At 36.1% G+C, this 17,096-nt stretch overlaps 1 protein-coding gene across 2 annotated transcripts in view; it reads left to right on the forward strand.

The window, feature by feature from the left end:
* CSMD1 (CUB and Sushi multiple domains 1) overlaps positions 1 to 17,096 on the forward strand; it is a 1,060,835-nt gene that overhangs the window by 542,473 nt on the left and 501,266 nt on the right. For both annotated transcript variants that reach the window (XM_063150718.1, XM_063150717.1), the window contains exon 5: positions 11,097 to 11,304. In XM_063150718.1, the coding sequence (XP_063006788.1) occupies positions 11,097 to 11,304 (208 nt within the window). The remainder of the gene's footprint in view (positions 1 to 11,096; positions 11,305 to 17,096) is intronic.

Genomic DNA, 17,096 nt, shown 5'->3' on the forward strand with positions numbered 1-17,096 from the left:
ATCATGAAATTTTACCGGCCATTCTCTGGGCTTATTCTAGACACTTAGTCTAGAATAGACACTTAGTCAGTGTCTCTTTTGTGCTGAAGGACCCTAGGCTGGACAAAGCATTCTAGATGGGGCCTCCTAAGTGTCAAGCAGGTGAGCTCGCTCTCTTTAGCTGCTGGCTGTGCTCTTGGTTATGAACCCCATACAAGGCAAGCTTCCAACACTGCAGAGGTGCACCATACACTCAGCCTGTGTTTCACCAGGACTTTGAGTCCTTTTGTCAGAGCTGCGACCTAGCAAATAATTTCTGTGTGGAATGATCCTGGTCTGGGTATAAGTCTTTGCATTTCTGTTTTGGAATTTCATGAGATTTCAGTTATTCTTCCAGCTTGTTAAATCCTGCCATAAAAGTCTGTCTGAATTGCAGTCCTGTCCTTCAAGACATCAACCCATGATATCCTGTTGAAATCTGCTGATTTGATCAAGGTGTTGATTCCATAAATTGCCTTTTTCACTTCCCTCAAGATATTCAGTGACTGGTTATGGTAACCACAACTGCTGTGACTTATCTGAATGCTCTTTGCTCATACATCAAGTTGGCCTGTCCAGCACCTACATTAAAAAAAAATGTGATATCAGGTATCTTGTAATGCATTTGCATTACTTGCCTTCTGCTATGCTGCCATTCCCAGAGATGCTGGGATGGTTAAAGTCTCTGATGATAACCAGACCTTGTGTCTGGGAAACTTCTAGTACTTTGACAGTTTTGATCACTGCTCAATCAGAAGACCTGTACAGATATTCACAATAGTGACCTCTCTCTTGACTTTCACGTCCCATTCTAGCCTACAGGAGCTCAAGAGCTAATCGCCTATAGTGCAGCAGAGAGAGCTCTGTTAATTCAAGATCCTACTTTGTGTAAGCTGCAGCCTCTCCTTTCTTTCCCGCATTTCCTGAGAGTCTGTGTGTCTCCACTGGAGCCCTCCATTCAGGTGAACTGTCCCACCACAGTTCTGTGACTGTATATGCACTTTCAGTTTGTGCAGTGTGCATCCCACGGAGCTCATTTTTGCATACAGGCACTTCAAATGGCATCATGTTTCTTTGTGAGAGGGAGGGAGAGAAACATTCATTGTCTTGTCCCCTGGGCCTGTTCCCCCATTTGCCTTTAGGTTTTGGCTTTTGCCCATGACAAACTCTCTTCACTAGGTCAGCAGAACTCTTGCCCTGTTCAGCCAGGCAGATGCTGTGTCTCTCCTCCTGTCCTCATTCCTTCAAGGGGACCCTGTGATCAAAGAGGTCAAAGCCCTCTTGGCCAGCACCAGCTCCTTAGTAAAGTGCTGTTCTGCTGGAATCTGATGCTCCTACCTGAACTTTTGCCCTGGTATTAAGGAGAACCCCTCTCGTCTCCTGTGCTCTTCAGCCCGTTCTCATGCTCTGTGGACACCCTGTTCTGCTGCTGCTGCCCCTCCCTTGGCAGTGTTATTGGTACCCATGTGGATGAGCAACAAAGGGAAGCTGTTTTATCCTGTAATGGTTACCTGTGACTGAGGGCTCTTGTATCATAATTCCTCACAGGAAGGAAATATTTTATTCTTTTCTGCCCTCCAAAAGAATTCAAGGGTCACTAATCAAAAAACTCGAAGTATTTTGGCCAGGCCTGTTTTTGTCCTTTTGGTAAGAAGTAGCAAACAGGTGTCAGAAAAATAAACCAAAGTTCATGGTATCATCAGTGTCTACACAACACTTCTTATATTTCTGCAGATACTGTCTGTTTTGGCACTATTTGCCTGCATGCAAATATCTTTCACAAGATTGAAATTCCATCCATAATTTAAAATTCTATAAATTTAACCTTTAAAAAAAAAATCAAATGGGATCCTAAACCTCCTGCAGATCTTACATGAAATGCAAAGAATTCTGTCCACAGTCTGAGAAGAAATGAAGATCATAACAGAGAAGTTATTTAACAGTTAATGACATATGTGAGCTAAGCCATTGCCTCAGTGAATTTTTAGAATTCATGCAGAATGTGGATTTGATGAGAGATTTTAGACATTTCCTACTTTATTTCATTTTATCAGTCTGGAGCATATGCCATGAGGTAGCCCTTTGCATTCCCTATGAATTCAAACAAGACATGTTCCCCTATTGTTTCTCTAAGAACCTTGATCTTTTCCATGAAAGCATCTTTTGTTACAGTTCTGTTTCCAGATGGTATTCTTCTTTCTTGTCATCATAATCTAATTTCATGGCACACATTCAAGATAACATAACAGAGATAATAAAGCTCTGAGGCTTACTAAGAAATCATAACAGCCTTGTTGTCTGTGGTATGTTTCCCTAGTTTTGCTGATACTGAAAAAATACTACTTTCTTCAGTTTTGTTGCATAGTAGTTCCAGAAAAATTAAGAAGCTGGTGTCCCATAATTTATACATTGTCCAACTGTATAGCTGCTGGTTTTGCTAGAATAATTCCTAGTAGATTACTGTCTCCTGGAAGATATAGACAGCATTGACTCTAGTCTTTGCCATTTTATTCCTCTGGCTGCTGCTCAGTTTCAGAAATTCTCCTTTTAAGTACAGCCATAGGGAGAGTGGTGGAACTGGACTGTGCTGAAGTCTCGTTGATGGCTTTGAATGAACTCTGAACAGATATCAAATGAGTCGATGAAATTTTTAGAAATTTTAGAGAATTTCAGTGTCAAGACATTTGCTTTTTTTTCCCTCTTTTTTCTCTTTTTTTTTTCTTTCAATAAAAATCATAGATCCCCCAAATAGGGAACAATCCCCAGAGAAAAGTTTAAATGTAAAAGATGAGGTAATCCTGAAAGATGAGCCAATTATTAAAACCTAGTCCTGTTTTTTCATAAGGTAAATAAGAGCAACTGTGGACTTTTGAAGTATTATAAGAAAGCTGGGAAGTTTACTTTGAGTTTCTGCAAAAACACTGTCTAGGTATATACAAATACACTTACAAATTATACTTTTGCATACTTACAAGAGATTCAATGGCCGACCTATTTCTTGTAATATATTCTTTTTCCTAAGAATTAAAAAGTTCTTTGTTGTCTCAATCTCAGCACCAATAATTGTGTCATCCAAAATATTTGCCTTCTTTGTCTTGAGGTTGAAATACTGTGCAGTACAATCTGAAACATTTTAAAAGTTAATCTCATTCTCTTCAGTAGTTCCACTAATAGCTGATTTATGATATGTGACTACTTCTAAATGAACTTTGTATAATTAGGTTCTCAATTCTCAGTAATTTTGAGAATCCCTAGTTTATTATAGTTGCATGAGTCAAGATTTTTATGAAGCTAACATCAGGAATACAAATTACATTAGTGATATTACAACAGTAAGCTTTTTCTCACAATAAAAATAGCTGTGAAGGAAAGAACATGTAATATATTATCATTAAAAACACACCCATCTATTAGAGGGAAAATAAAGAAGACAATAAAGTAAAAAACATCCTATTTCAGAAAATTCCAAAAGGAACAAGTAAAAATTAATCAGGTTTCAGATTTAAGAGCTATTTTTGAAGAAATATTGTGGTCAAAATATTTATTTTTACATGCACACACACAAACACATATACTTATGTATGTCTAAAATTGAAAAAGGTATTCCTTCATAATGGATGAAAGGAAAAAGAGTCTGTGATTCACTTAGAGTAAAATAAAACTGAATATAGAGATGCAGAGCTGATGTTTTTGAAAAAAATAGCAAAGAGAAATTGATGATTTTGTTGTTATCCATACCTTCTGAGGTAGCAAGCAATTCTGTTATAATTTCTTTTCAGCCTCTGATGTTTAGACAAATATTCCTTTATAAGTTTAAGGAAGAGAAAAAGATCCCATATTTATCCATGTTTACAATTATAAAAAATTAAAAAGGAAAATAAAAAAAAACACTTTCCAATAATTTTGCTTACTGATGTTACATTACACGATAAAATGAGAATATTTTCCTTATATCCACCCTATAGTCTCTATTTCTGACAGTGACATAGTAGATTCCTGTCTGAGCAATTTTGTGCACTTCCAGGATAATCTGATTTGGTGCAGCATTTACATTGAGATGAAATTTGGAAAAAGCCCTCACTGTAACTAGTCAAATAAGAAGCCAGAGGGTGTTCCAGGAAAAGCAGATAGGAAAGCAGATACTGCATAATTTCTTACATGGTAGTGCAGGATTAGGAGATCATACCCAAGAGATTTAAGGACAAAGATACAAAGTAGTTTTGTATGTCTGTATGTATGTGTGTGTGTATGTACAGATATATATTTACACATACATCTATCTGTATTTAATTGTTCTGTTTCTAGCATGTGGCAGTAGGTATGACGGGACCTGATAAAAAATGAAAAGATGCCAGGTCAAAGCTTGATCTTTGAAATGAGGAGCCTGGAAGCTGGGGACAAGTGAAAAAATGAGATGATCAGCACAATGGAAACATAGCAGAGGTATCCAGAATGATGCCAAGTCAAAGAATGGAAAGAAAAACTTCAGCCTGACCATAAGCAATATGAGCAAAGTTAAGATGGGAGAAATATTCACTTATTAAAATGAAAATCAAACCTCACAGGGAGTCATAAAAAAATGAATTTGATAAACGGCCATAGAGTTCTGAGAATAACTGAATTAAATTTACTATTTTTTTTTAAAGTGAAATTTTCAACAATCATTAATTTGGTCTCACAGAATTCATCTTTTTCTCTTTTTGCTTTAAAATTAGGACTTTACTGTTCATTTGTTGTAGGCTGTTACTTTAAGGGATCATTATCAGCTTCAAAAACATAATATCAAGTGAAGGATAATAATTTGAAAACAGTTTAGGATACTTACATGAAAAAAAAGATAATACTTAAAAGATATCCTGAAGACTTATCTTTTTTTTTTGGGAGAGAGGGTATGAGATTACTGCTGATTAATTTTTGAACTCCTTAATTTAACTGTCTTCTCTTAAAACCACGATTTTGCCTAAAAAATGTGTTAGAGTTGGGGTTTTGATTTTAAGTTTGCTCAAGTACAAACTATCAATTCAGAAAATAACTTTTCTGTCAGCAAAGCAGATAAATAATCCATCACTATTTCTGTATTATTTGAAGTATGTAACTTTTTTGACTAATAGATCAGATATCCTGTCCAGAGTGAATGGAGAAGAAATAAGTCTTTATAATATAACAAACTGATGTGATGGGATAAACAATTAAAAGTTACTAAATAAAGCAAAATTTTAACAATTTTAAAAAAACCAGAGCAATATTACCCATCTGTATCCAGTATTCTCAGGGCCCATAACTGTGGAATGACCCCACTGAGGTCTGCTTAGATCAAGCTCACTGGAATTTCAAAGCTAAAATGTTCTAAGTAATGCTGCAGCTGAAATGGTTGCCCACAGGTCCCTAAACAAACTGCAACACAATTTTTGTGTTTCTATTTTGTACATGTTATTAGCTTCGTGAAAGAAATATGATAATGTAATATATGTAAAATAGATTGTGTTTTACTAAACCATAATAATTTCTGAAATTTTACCCAACCTCCCCAAAATTCTACTTAGAGAGCAATCCAAATTATTTTGAAGTGCCCTTTGACAACCATGTAGATAGAAATAAAATTAATCTTAGATGCATGGTCTAATGAGTATTTAATTTATGTGAAGTTGATCAACAGCAAGAGGAGAAATTGAGAAAGGGAGGCAAACTGATTAGAGCACTTAGCTGAGAGATGCAGTGCATCTGGATTCAAGTGATGATAGAAAAACCCCAAGCAACTTCCAGCAAGTTTCCATTTTTTCAATGCAGAAAAGAAGCAGAGATGTTGGCTTTTACCTATTCAAAATCAAGTCTGTAAAAACCTAAAATAGTAAGGAAGATAAGGAATTAGAGGTGTATATTTTGATGGTTAAATAGCTGTCTGCCTATTGGAATTAAATTAGATAAGTGAGCTATCAGATGAATGCATAATGCTACACTATTGTAACACTGTGATGTGTTTGGTCATTCTGAATCTGTGGTTTAGCAGCTTGACAGTTGGCAATGACATATTAAAATTTTCTTTTAAACTTTTCATTTATATAATATGCCTGTTTCGATGTTTTTGTCAGTAAGACATTTTAAAATGGTAATTTTAAAGTCCCATTTTAAAAAAAGCTATTACCAAATTTCTCGTACTATCCTTTTTGAAAATATACAGAGCATGTGTTTGTGAAAGTAGTCATTCATCTTTATTTCACAGATGTGTTCTCTGTACTGAAGATTTTTTTAAATGAAGTACAATTATCTACTTTCTCACAAACTACAAAAAACCACAATTTAATAAAGAATTAAATACATTGTAGAATCATATAGTGTCTCAAGCTGGAAGGGAGACATAAGGATCCTTGACTCTAACTCTCTGAACGCCTAAAATTAAACCACATTGCTACGAAAGAGCAATATTGCGATGCTCCTTGAACTCCAACCAGCCTGGGCCATGACCATTTCCCTTGGGAACCTGATCCAGTGACTGGCCGGTCTCCCAGTGAAGAGCCTTTTCCTGGTGTCCAGTCTGAGCTTCCCCTGACACAGCTTCATTCTGCTCCCTTGTGTCCTGTCCATGGTCACCAGGCAGAGGTCAGCGTCTCCCGCTCTGCTGCCATCCTGGAGCAGTTGCAGAGCGTCACGAGGCCATCCCTCAGCCTTCTCCAGGCTGGACAAGACAAGGGACCTCAGCCACTCCTCCTAAGCCTTGCCCTCAGGACCTGCTCTGCACACACACTGATAGGTTGATGTCCTTGATAGACTGAGACATCCAGAAGGGCACACAGTGCGTGAGGTGGGGCCATTCCAGAGCTGTGCAGAGGGGGACAGTCACCCCTGCCCAGCTGGTGATGCCCAACACTCGGCAGGGCACAGCTGGCCCTCCTGCCTGCCAGGGCACTGCTGACTCAGGTTCAACTTTCCATCAACCCAAACCCCCAGGTCTCCCTGCATGGATGTGCTCTCCGGCCTCGATAAAGAAAGAATTTTCTCAGAGAAGCTTTTAATAAGACTTGCTAAATAATTTAGGCCCATGGTTCATTTAGAATCCTCTAAGGCTGCAATTTTCTTTAATTGATAAGACTTATAAAATGTGACTCGAACTGACAATATGTCATTTGATGATGATTCATAAAATATCATTCAAGTTTTAATTGCACCTGTGCTATTGCTAGTGATAGATAAGGAAATGACTACTAATGACATAAGAAGAAAAACTTTATTACTATGAATTTTATGTTCTTTAAATCATCACTATGTTTTTATCACTTATGTTCAAAGAGTAGTGTAGTAATGTGATTTTCCACATGAGGAGCTTTCAATATAAACTTCAAGTGGAAAGGCCAATTCAAATATTCAAATTCAAATTTTAAGTTAATTTTTAAAGATTCATAATAAATTTTGATAGGTTAGGTTAGTGTTGAGGTTTTTTGCTTTGTTTTGATTTTATTATGCAATAAATGTTATTTTATTTCCTAAACGTTTTATAATGTGGTGTATTAAAAAAGATACATAGAATACAGAACGTTGCCCTCTGGAAAGCATTGTGTGGTGACAAGAGAAAAGTCCTGTAAAAAATGATTTAATGTTCAAAAGGTACCTAAACCAATTCTAAGGAAGATTTTTAAGATACTGGTTTTGTTGTTACTACATCCTTGGCTATTTGCCCATCAAGGCATGGATCTCACTTGTAGCAAGATTCATTTATGCAAAATACAGCTTACTAACATTGCCAGATTATTATTTTTGTTGAAATTACTATTTCTAGCTTGAAGAAAAGATGAAAGATTTTTCATTGACTTCCACAGTGGTACTTCGCATTTTTTGCATGCATAAACTTGATGAATATGTTTATCTGTTTTATCTAAGCTACACATCTATACATTATACATATTTTTTGTCAAGTGGTGCCAGCCATATGTTTTTGCATGTGTACTTTATATGAGATGCATATTCTCTAAATTCAGAGCACTTAATTCCTGACTACTGTGAGATCCAAATGTTTGTAGCTTTATACTTCAAGTAGTCATTTATGCTGATACAAACAGCACTTTGTGCAGTTGCTTACAACTTGAAAATAACCATAAGCGTTTGGAATTAATTACTTGCACAATTCAAAATGCAATTTGTAAATCACATAGAGTTTGAATTCATGAAGCCTCAGGCACTATCTGCTATCAAATTACTGCAAGCACAGTGACGCACTAAGATTCCTGAGCAGTGACTCTCTCAAAAGCATAACGCAGAGGTGGCCATGGCCAAAAATGACAGTCCAAGGAGGCCAGCTCGCTCTGGGACCTGCTGTGTGAGACCAGACAGTGTCCCATCCTCGGAGCAGTGAGGCCACATCGTGCCTGCCTGCACTCGCTTAAGCAATGCATTATGCTTTACTGTTCAACAGCCTTGTTGCCTTAGCCTGTGTGCTGCTTGTGATGAAGGAAATACCCAAAGCGTATCTGCCAGAGAGTAAATGCTCTCTGGTTCAGGCTGGTTTCTGTGGTCTCACCTAGCTGACCAATGTTCTCTTTCTGTTTCTGTGTTGGCTTGACTTCTGGCAAATCTCTTCAGGATGGTGTTGTGAATAGATTAAAAGGCTGTGCATCCCTTTGGGCAGATAACTGTAGTAGTCTGAGTTCCTCTGGCTCTCATTTGTAATGCACAGTGTATAAAATTAGATTTTTGCATGTGGTTGCCAGTAATAATAAACTACATTTCAGCTGTAAAATTCTGAACTTAAGAGCTCAAAGATGATTCAAGGGCTCTGTACAGGAACAGTGAGAAGTGTTGTATTTACCACTTTTAAGCACGTAACTTAAAGTCAGTATAAACAGTGAGAGATGGTATAATTGAGGATGCTGTCATTAAAAAAAATTAACAGCAACAGCTATTACCAAAGATGTATGGATGACAGGATTTTGCTCATCTTGCTGATTACCCTGAATGGGAAAATTCTGCCTTCTAGCTTTCAAGAATACAGGTGGAACTGTTGTGTGTTAGAAACTGAAACTTTAAAGGGCAGATACAGGATGTACAGCATTAATTTGTTTTTTCTTTGCTGGCCTGGATGATGATCTGAAATGAATTGCTAGAAAGTTATTTAAAAAAATAAACAAAACACAAACAAATAAAGAAAGCAAAGCTGCAACAAAAACAAAAATCCCCCAAAACAAATACACACACACAGAGACACAAAAAGACTGGAAATAAGGAGAAATTTTAGATATTATTTAGTAACAAATCTCAATTCTCCTTTCTGATTTATTATGGATTTACAGTAGTTTTCAAATTATTTTAGTCTTTGAATGTTTTATGCACCAGGATTTTACTTGGATTCTCAGCTTTATCCAGGGTCCTTTAATTTTCACTTCCTTTCCCCCTTTCATTCCTCAGTGGCACAATGGCCCTTTCAATATACACTGTATAAAAAGCCAGAAATTGAGGAAGGAATCACAGAAATGGCCTGATTTTACCAACAAAAAAGAAATCTTTTAGGAAAGTCAATCTACTCCACCTGTATTCCTTCATTTTAAAAATGACCAAACACTTATAAATATCAGGATCTAGAAAGTAAGATATGAAATTTATTGAAGAAACATGACCTCCTCTGAAAAATTTGTGTTCCAAGAAATTAAATTAATAAAGCTTTAGTAGCCAAGGTTACATTAAATTTGTGTATATCAAAATTTACTTTTGCATGTAGAAGCATAAAGATCGTGCCATTCAGGAGCTTTCTCTCTTCTTTTTAGTCAAATTGATGCTCTATACATTACTTAAACATTAAAGAAATTATTCTGTTTCTGCCTTTTTTGAAATTCTTCCTTTTACTTCTGTCACTTATTGGCTATTTAGTCCCTTTTAATAGTCTCCTTTTTCTAATGTCCAGACCCAGCATTCTTCTTCCTTTGATTAATGAATCCTTTTTTCCTTCAAATATTCCTTTAAAACACACTTTCACTGACAGGCTTTCAATTATGATTGAGAAGAGCAGCTCCACTCCTACACTTTTCTGTTGTCTTAATTAGCTATTCAATTATTATCCTAATTAGACTGTAAGTACCTTGTGGTCTGCACCTTGCCAAGCTATGTGTTTTTGAATCTCCATGTGAACTTATAGTATGCAAATAATACCTAATGATAGTAGCAGTAAGTAAAGATGATAAAAGAGATAAAAATAAAATGCTTCTCTTCTGATCCTTCTCCTATGCAGAATTATTTCTAATTACTGCTTCTTTGGCTTTCATTGCCACATTATCAAAAAGCAAAAGCCACCTGATGAATTTTTAATTTCTTATGTCAATTGATTGTACGGATGACATATTTTCTTGGGGTTAGCAAGGAAAATACAAGATATTTGCTAAATACTTTGGCAAAATATTAAATAACATTCAAGATTTAGGAGAAAAATCCTATGCTTTTCATTTTAAAAAAATTGTTAATAATCATTAAAAATATACATTATTGACTGATGGCAAAAACAATCTTCTGAATTCATTTGTCATCTGTATTCAAACATCCTGATTCAGAACAAAAAAAAAAAAAAAAAAAAAAAGGGAAAGAAAAGGGAAAGTTATGATGTTATTAATGCTTCCTAGTTTAGGACAGTAAAAATAGAAGATTTATTTTTTTTATCTGCAGATTTTTGCTTTTTTTTTTTTTTGTTACAAGAAATAAGTGAAAGAAAATATTTGTTCAATATTTTTAAATTTGTATCACAAAGAGTCTAACTGTTTCTGTGATTTTGTGCCCAGTTCTCTTTTAGGTTTCTTCTGTGCACACATTCACAGAGCCAGGTTCTCCAAATCAGCACATAATAGGTGTCCCTGCTAACCTTCATTCTTGTTTGACCTGGTGCTGAAGTGACACCAACAAGAAAAAAAAGTCAGAAAACCCAAACCAAAAACCTCTGCTGCTTAAAGGCCAGACATTCCATTCACCTGGACATTATTTTATTTCTGTGTGTGCATATTTATGGGTCCTCAGTGAGTAGAGAAGATCTGGGTTTATAGCAGAAACAAGCGCGGTGCTTCGCTTGTTTGAAGTGCAGCTTCATTAGTAATTGATATTCTGTTTGTCAGCTGAAGGAGCTTGTGGAGGGACACTGCGTGGGACAAGCGGAACTATTTCAAGTCCACACTTCCCTTCTGAGTATGAAAATAATGCTGATTGCACCTGGACCATATTGGCTGAACCAGGAGACACCATTGCTTTGGTCTTTACTGACTTCCAGTTGGAGGAAGGATATGACTTCCTAGAGATCAGTGGAACAGAAGCACCATCAATATGGTAAGTCAGAGATCTTTTAACGATCTCACTTCCTGTTTTTTCTTTTTTTTGGTACCTAACTGAAAAGATATCAGAGGATATTTAAGATATTTTCTACCTGTCAGCAATGACTGGTTCTTGTGCTTCTTTTTGGTCCCTTTCACCTTTTAGAACTGAAAAAATAAATAGTTTCCTTCTGTTTCTTTCCACATCTTTGTCCTTCCTCCTATTTTCCTCCATCTACTAGAGTTATATTTGTATGGTATCTTATCAGTGAGCATTTAATTCATGTTACATATTTGAACTTGGTATAGGAACACTTTCTGATGTTATGTCTTGAATGACATATTATGGTATTGTACTTCAGCAATGAAAGTAGTGAGCAAGTGAGCCTGAGTAAAACAAATATATAGACAGCTAGTAGATGGCATCTTATTCTAAACAGGCTGTAATTCAGTCTCACTATGTGTATGTGTGTATGCAAGCATTACTATCTTATGTTAGCTGATGTTAAAACCCTTTTCTTAGCAAAATTAGGGATTTGTAATTGTAATACTAAATCTATGTTCTTTGTACTAAGTAAAAGATGATCGTTCTGCCTGTGGGAATGGATTCAGTTGTGGAACAGTTTGTATTATAATTTCTTTGCAGCCTACATATGCAGGTTTTTCATCCTTTTCTCTCTGAGAATGTCTTGTGCTTGGCATATGCACTATTGCTATAAAATTTAGCCTAGAAAAATGTAGATATTCTCAGATGACTGATGATTATTATCATCAGAATGCCTTTCTACAGATAGGAAGCAATCCTACTATTATTTCGATGTCATAACTGGCTAGACAGTGCAATATATTGATAATTGTGAAGTTATAGCTAGCACCTGATCTTTTGAAAATCTATCAATAAAAATGTGTGGTAACTATACTTGGCAACTATGTGAAAACTTTGGTTTAAAGACACGTGCAAATCTATGCCACTGATTCCAAGATGATTTTTGCCTTTTGTTTTATATAATTTTTATATAACTTGTATGTATCCTCAGTATTTTTAGCATGCATACTTGTATTTCCTTAAGTCCAATAACTTAGCCTAGACCTAGTATTTTGTTAGGCCAGGAGATCAAACACCCTAAAGGCCTTGTAGTAGGAGGCCAGAAAACCCCACGCTATCTTGGGAAACCAAGGTCCTCTCCAGAGCATATCGTGTAAACTAAATATTTGGCCTTCCAGAGGGGAATTCCTCAAATGGAAGAATATCATGACATTCATCCAAGCCTCCCATTGGGGAATCTTTGTTAGATATGCTAATTTGTGAAGTCTGTAAATTGTATGTGCAGTCTATTGTGTGTGTGCATCATCACAGCGCATTTCCCCTTGGCAAAGTGGTGCAACACAATGATCCTTATTAAAATACCGGGGCAAAACCCCCTCATCCCTTAGCCCTGTCTGGCACTCAATTTTTTAAGACCATCGTCACAGGATGACTCTCCAACATTTCAATGCAAAAGTGTAATGGCAGTCAGTGAAGCAGCTTGGTACAATGTATGAATACCCCCTTGCCTCTCATGCACAGACATGCACAACAGTCATCAATGTAAAGCTTTCTCCTTAGGGCTTCTGAGGATCAGAAACTGAAATCTTGAAGGGGAAGAACTAATGCAAGTTTGCTACATAAAAGTATGTCCATTCGATTTCAAGAGACTCCACTAGGCATTTTTACAACATAGTTGTGCTTTTGGTTTCTGGTAATAGATGAAGTAGAATATGAGCAGAAGGCATTGGAAACATTCTACATTGATCTCATGCAATATTGGTCAGCTTTACTTTGGAACAGAGATATAATAACAATTTTATTTCTCCTAGAATTAAATCTCAACATTTTTCTTGTTTTCTGTGGTATTCTGGAGATCATTATTTAGCACTGATCACTAAAACATGGATTTATTTTGTATTTCTAAGATCATAGAATCAAAATTTAATTTGGGTTGGAAGGAAACTTAAAAGATCATCTAGTAATACCCCTCTACTGTGATCAAGGACTTCTTTAACTGGATAAGGTTGCTCAGTCCTGACCTTGAATGTTTCTGGGTGTAGACATCCAGCACCTCTCAGGGCAACCTTTTCCAGTTCTTCACTGTCAAAAAATTTCTTCTTTATATGCAATCTAAATCTACCCTCTTTAAAATCATTACTCCTTGTCCTGTCAAATCAGGTTGTGCTAAAAGAAATCTGTTCCTCTCTTTCTTATAAACCTCTTGTAAGTACTGAAAGGCTGAAATGAGATCTCCACAGAGCCTTCTCTTTCCATCTGAACAGCCACAACCCTCTTCTTATATAACTGTTCAAGCTTTCATTCATTTTTGTAGCCCTCATTTGTACTTGGTCGAACAGGTCCACGTCTTCCCTGTGCTGAGACGCAGAGCTGGATGCAGCACTCCCGGTGGGGTCTCACCAGAGCAGAGGGGAGAATCCCCTCCTTTGCCCTGCTGGCTGTGGTGTTTTTGATGCAGCCCAGGACACATTTGGCTTTTAGGGCCATACGTGGGAGCTCATGTCCAGCTCTCATCCACCAGCACTCCCACGTCCTTCTTGGCAGGGCTGCTCTCAGTCTGGATTAACACAAGGGCTTGCTCAGACCCAGGTACAGCACCTTGCACTTGGCACTTTCGACCCTCATGAGTTTTCCAGGGATCTACTTCTTTTCAAGCTTGTCCTGGTACCTCTGGATGGCATCGTATTCCTCAGGTGTGTCAATGACACCACACATTTTGGTGTCATCAGCAAATTTGCTGTGGGTGCTCTTCATCCCAGTCTCCATGGCACGAAGATACCATGAACAGTAGTGGTACCAGTGATTCCAGTGCAGGATTAGTACAGGATCACTGATGAAAGCCAGGAGAAGCTATGGGCAATTTCATAAGAAATGTTTAAAGGATTATTGGAAAACTTGGAATGGAGCTACACATTCAGCTATATTTAAGCCAGAACAGTTACCATAGTGACATTGGAGCCTTGCTAAATGTAGTGCATTCTGTAATATGCTAAAATCAGCTGTGTGTTTAAATGGGAAGTTGTTTCATACTTAAAACTAATGGTCTAGGGTTGTTATCATCTAAAAATGTGACTTTTTTTTAATTGCTCCCTTTTATTGTATCTGGCATCATGTCAACAATTTTACACATTAATTCTGTATTAGGAGTCACATATTCCATTAGCACGGTCTGGTAATTAGGATTGTTTTTTTCCCTTAAAGGAATAATTGCTGTAGAATAAGTGAAAAAAAGGCACATATATGAGCACTGTAAAAGTGAGAAAGAGAGCAAGAAATAAGAAAGTAATATCAGACTGATTATTCTTTAGTGTTTTTAGTGTATGATGCAATACGTCTGGATTACCCTTTCCAAACATATCAGCAAGGTTAGAAGCAGTTCCAGCATGATTGCAGTAAAAAAGAATGGGCATGGTTTTTTTTTTAAGTAAAGCAATAGAAATGCAAGGACAAGTGGAATCTAAATGCTAAAGGACAGTAATCTGATGTATCTATAAATTATTTATGTAAGATAAGTTATAGTAATTATATTGATTCTACATCCTTCTCCTATATAATACTAATATTTTAATTTAGGTATTATGCCACACATGTTTTTAAACCTTCTATAAGAAGTTCGGTAAATTTCTGGTTTACATAGCTGATCGTTGGTTTCTTTTCCAGTGCATTAATAAGGAAGAAGAGATTTGTTTAGCTTTTCTTATTTTTAAAATCACTCATATGGTCCATCCTAATGGAATTAGTTTATAAAAGAGTTAGAAGATATTATTTCTTTTATGTACATTATACAGTTAGAATGTCTAAAGCTATTCAAGGTTCATTTGTTTGGGGATTTTTGGTTTGTTTTGAGTGTGTTTTGTTGCTTTTTTCAATTAGAAAGCAGTTATGCAGCTCCGGATCTTGAATGAATACAGGTGACCACATTTTTAATTCTGCTTTGAATCAATAGAAGTGTCAACAGGCTTTAAAAGAGGAACATGAATGCAAAATGAATGTGAAGGACATAGAAAACCCTTTTTAATCTGTAACAAAAGTAGACTATCAGTTAGACTATAGGTGAAAGAAATCTTTTTGGATTTTAATAATTTTCTTAGTTTGCTATTACATAATGAGTTTTAGGCGTAAATTAAGTTTCGTTTGACTTGATAATCTATTGCTTGCAATGGCACAAACAGTACTTTTGAGGGCATAACAGAAAGACTGCCTCTGCTATGTGTGGAGCCCATCTCCAAGTCCACCAAATTGTTGATTTTTTCAGTCTGAAGGGCTTCTGTGTTGATGATTATTAGAATTTAAAAAAAAAAAAAAAAAAAAAAGCTGAACAATGAATATAACTTTTAAAATACTTCCAAACATAAACTTCCTTCATACATCTGCGTAAGTTATATGGTACTTAAAATTGAATCTAAGGTAGATCTACAGAAAGTATTAAGAAGTATCTCAAGTATCTTAGAAATCTGGACTTTAGCTGAACAAAGTTTTGAAAAAGAAATCTATTACTTAGGGAAAGCATCCTATTGAAAATATCTTAATCTTTCCCAAGACTCCCCATTGAGATGGAAGACTGGGGTTTTTTATTATCATGTGTAGGTTAGGTAAAGCTGGACAATTCACATGGGCATAGGTAGGTCCAGCTCAGGCTTTTTCATGTAAGTGTGGTTTGGCCAGGATTTTTTAAAAATCATCAAATTATCTTAGACTGTTATACTGTGCATGAAAGGTGATTATGACACTAAGAATAATTCTGCTATTATTATTTTTTTAATGAAGAATTCTAATTTTGAACAAATTTTGTTCAATTTTTTTTTTGTCTTTGACCTTATAATACTGATTTTTTTCTTACTGTGCTTCAATTTAAACCCAAAATTAATATCCTTCATATTTTTGTCAGTATTTGCCAATGTAGGAGAATGAACTACACTTCATACTTTTTAGTCTAAATTAATTTCCTAATGCTATTTAAAATTACCTTTAAGGTTATTCTGACTTCCTTATAAATCATTTCAATATCATAGTGAAAGGCCATAAAACTTTATGTGGATATGAGAGTGATTTGGAAGCAGCACTAATGAATTGCTATAATCTTGGCATACAATTTGACATAAGTACCTGGAGTCATCTGAAACTCACTTCTTGTTTCTGTGTTAATGAATAACTCCTGTAACAGCTGGATACTATTTTGTGTTTCTTAGTAAATACACCAGTCCAAACACTCAGATATATTTCAAAATCGTAGGATTTCAATTTGCATGCTTTCTGTCCTGTTTATAGATCTGTTGTTATCTTAATTACCACCCTCCTTGTGAGAGGCCTGTAGCAAAGTGATGCGTGAGGTAATGGAGTGGTCTAGATCCCCTTTTTGATAGACGCCTATGGCAGTGTCTATCCAGACATCTGAGCTCAGTGTTTAGCTCAGAATTACATAATTAGACAGCTGAAGAGCACCATCTATTGGTTTGCTGTTAAAAGATGCATCACTTGTGGATCACCTTCAATAAAAAAGTACCACATCAGAAAAAGGCTTGGGACCTGTGCCAATATAAGACGCTGTTTTTTGTTTCCTTCTCCATCAGGTGAGAAAAGATATGCCATGGCCGTGCAACAAAGGGAAGACAGTGAGAGTCCAGCTTTTACATTTGAGGAAACTATTCAATTTTTATTAATTTATTTATCATTGCTTACATTTTAGCCTCTTTAGAGACATCATGACCATCATTCCTTTTTTTTTTTTGTGTCACCAGGAAACTCTGCAAAGTTATATGCTT

Source organism: Melospiza melodia, chromosome 3, assembly GCF_035770615.1.
Source record: "Melospiza melodia melodia isolate bMelMel2 chromosome 3, bMelMel2.pri, whole genome shotgun sequence".
NCBI classification, from domain to species: domain Eukaryota; kingdom Metazoa; phylum Chordata; class Aves; order Passeriformes; family Passerellidae; genus Melospiza; species Melospiza melodia.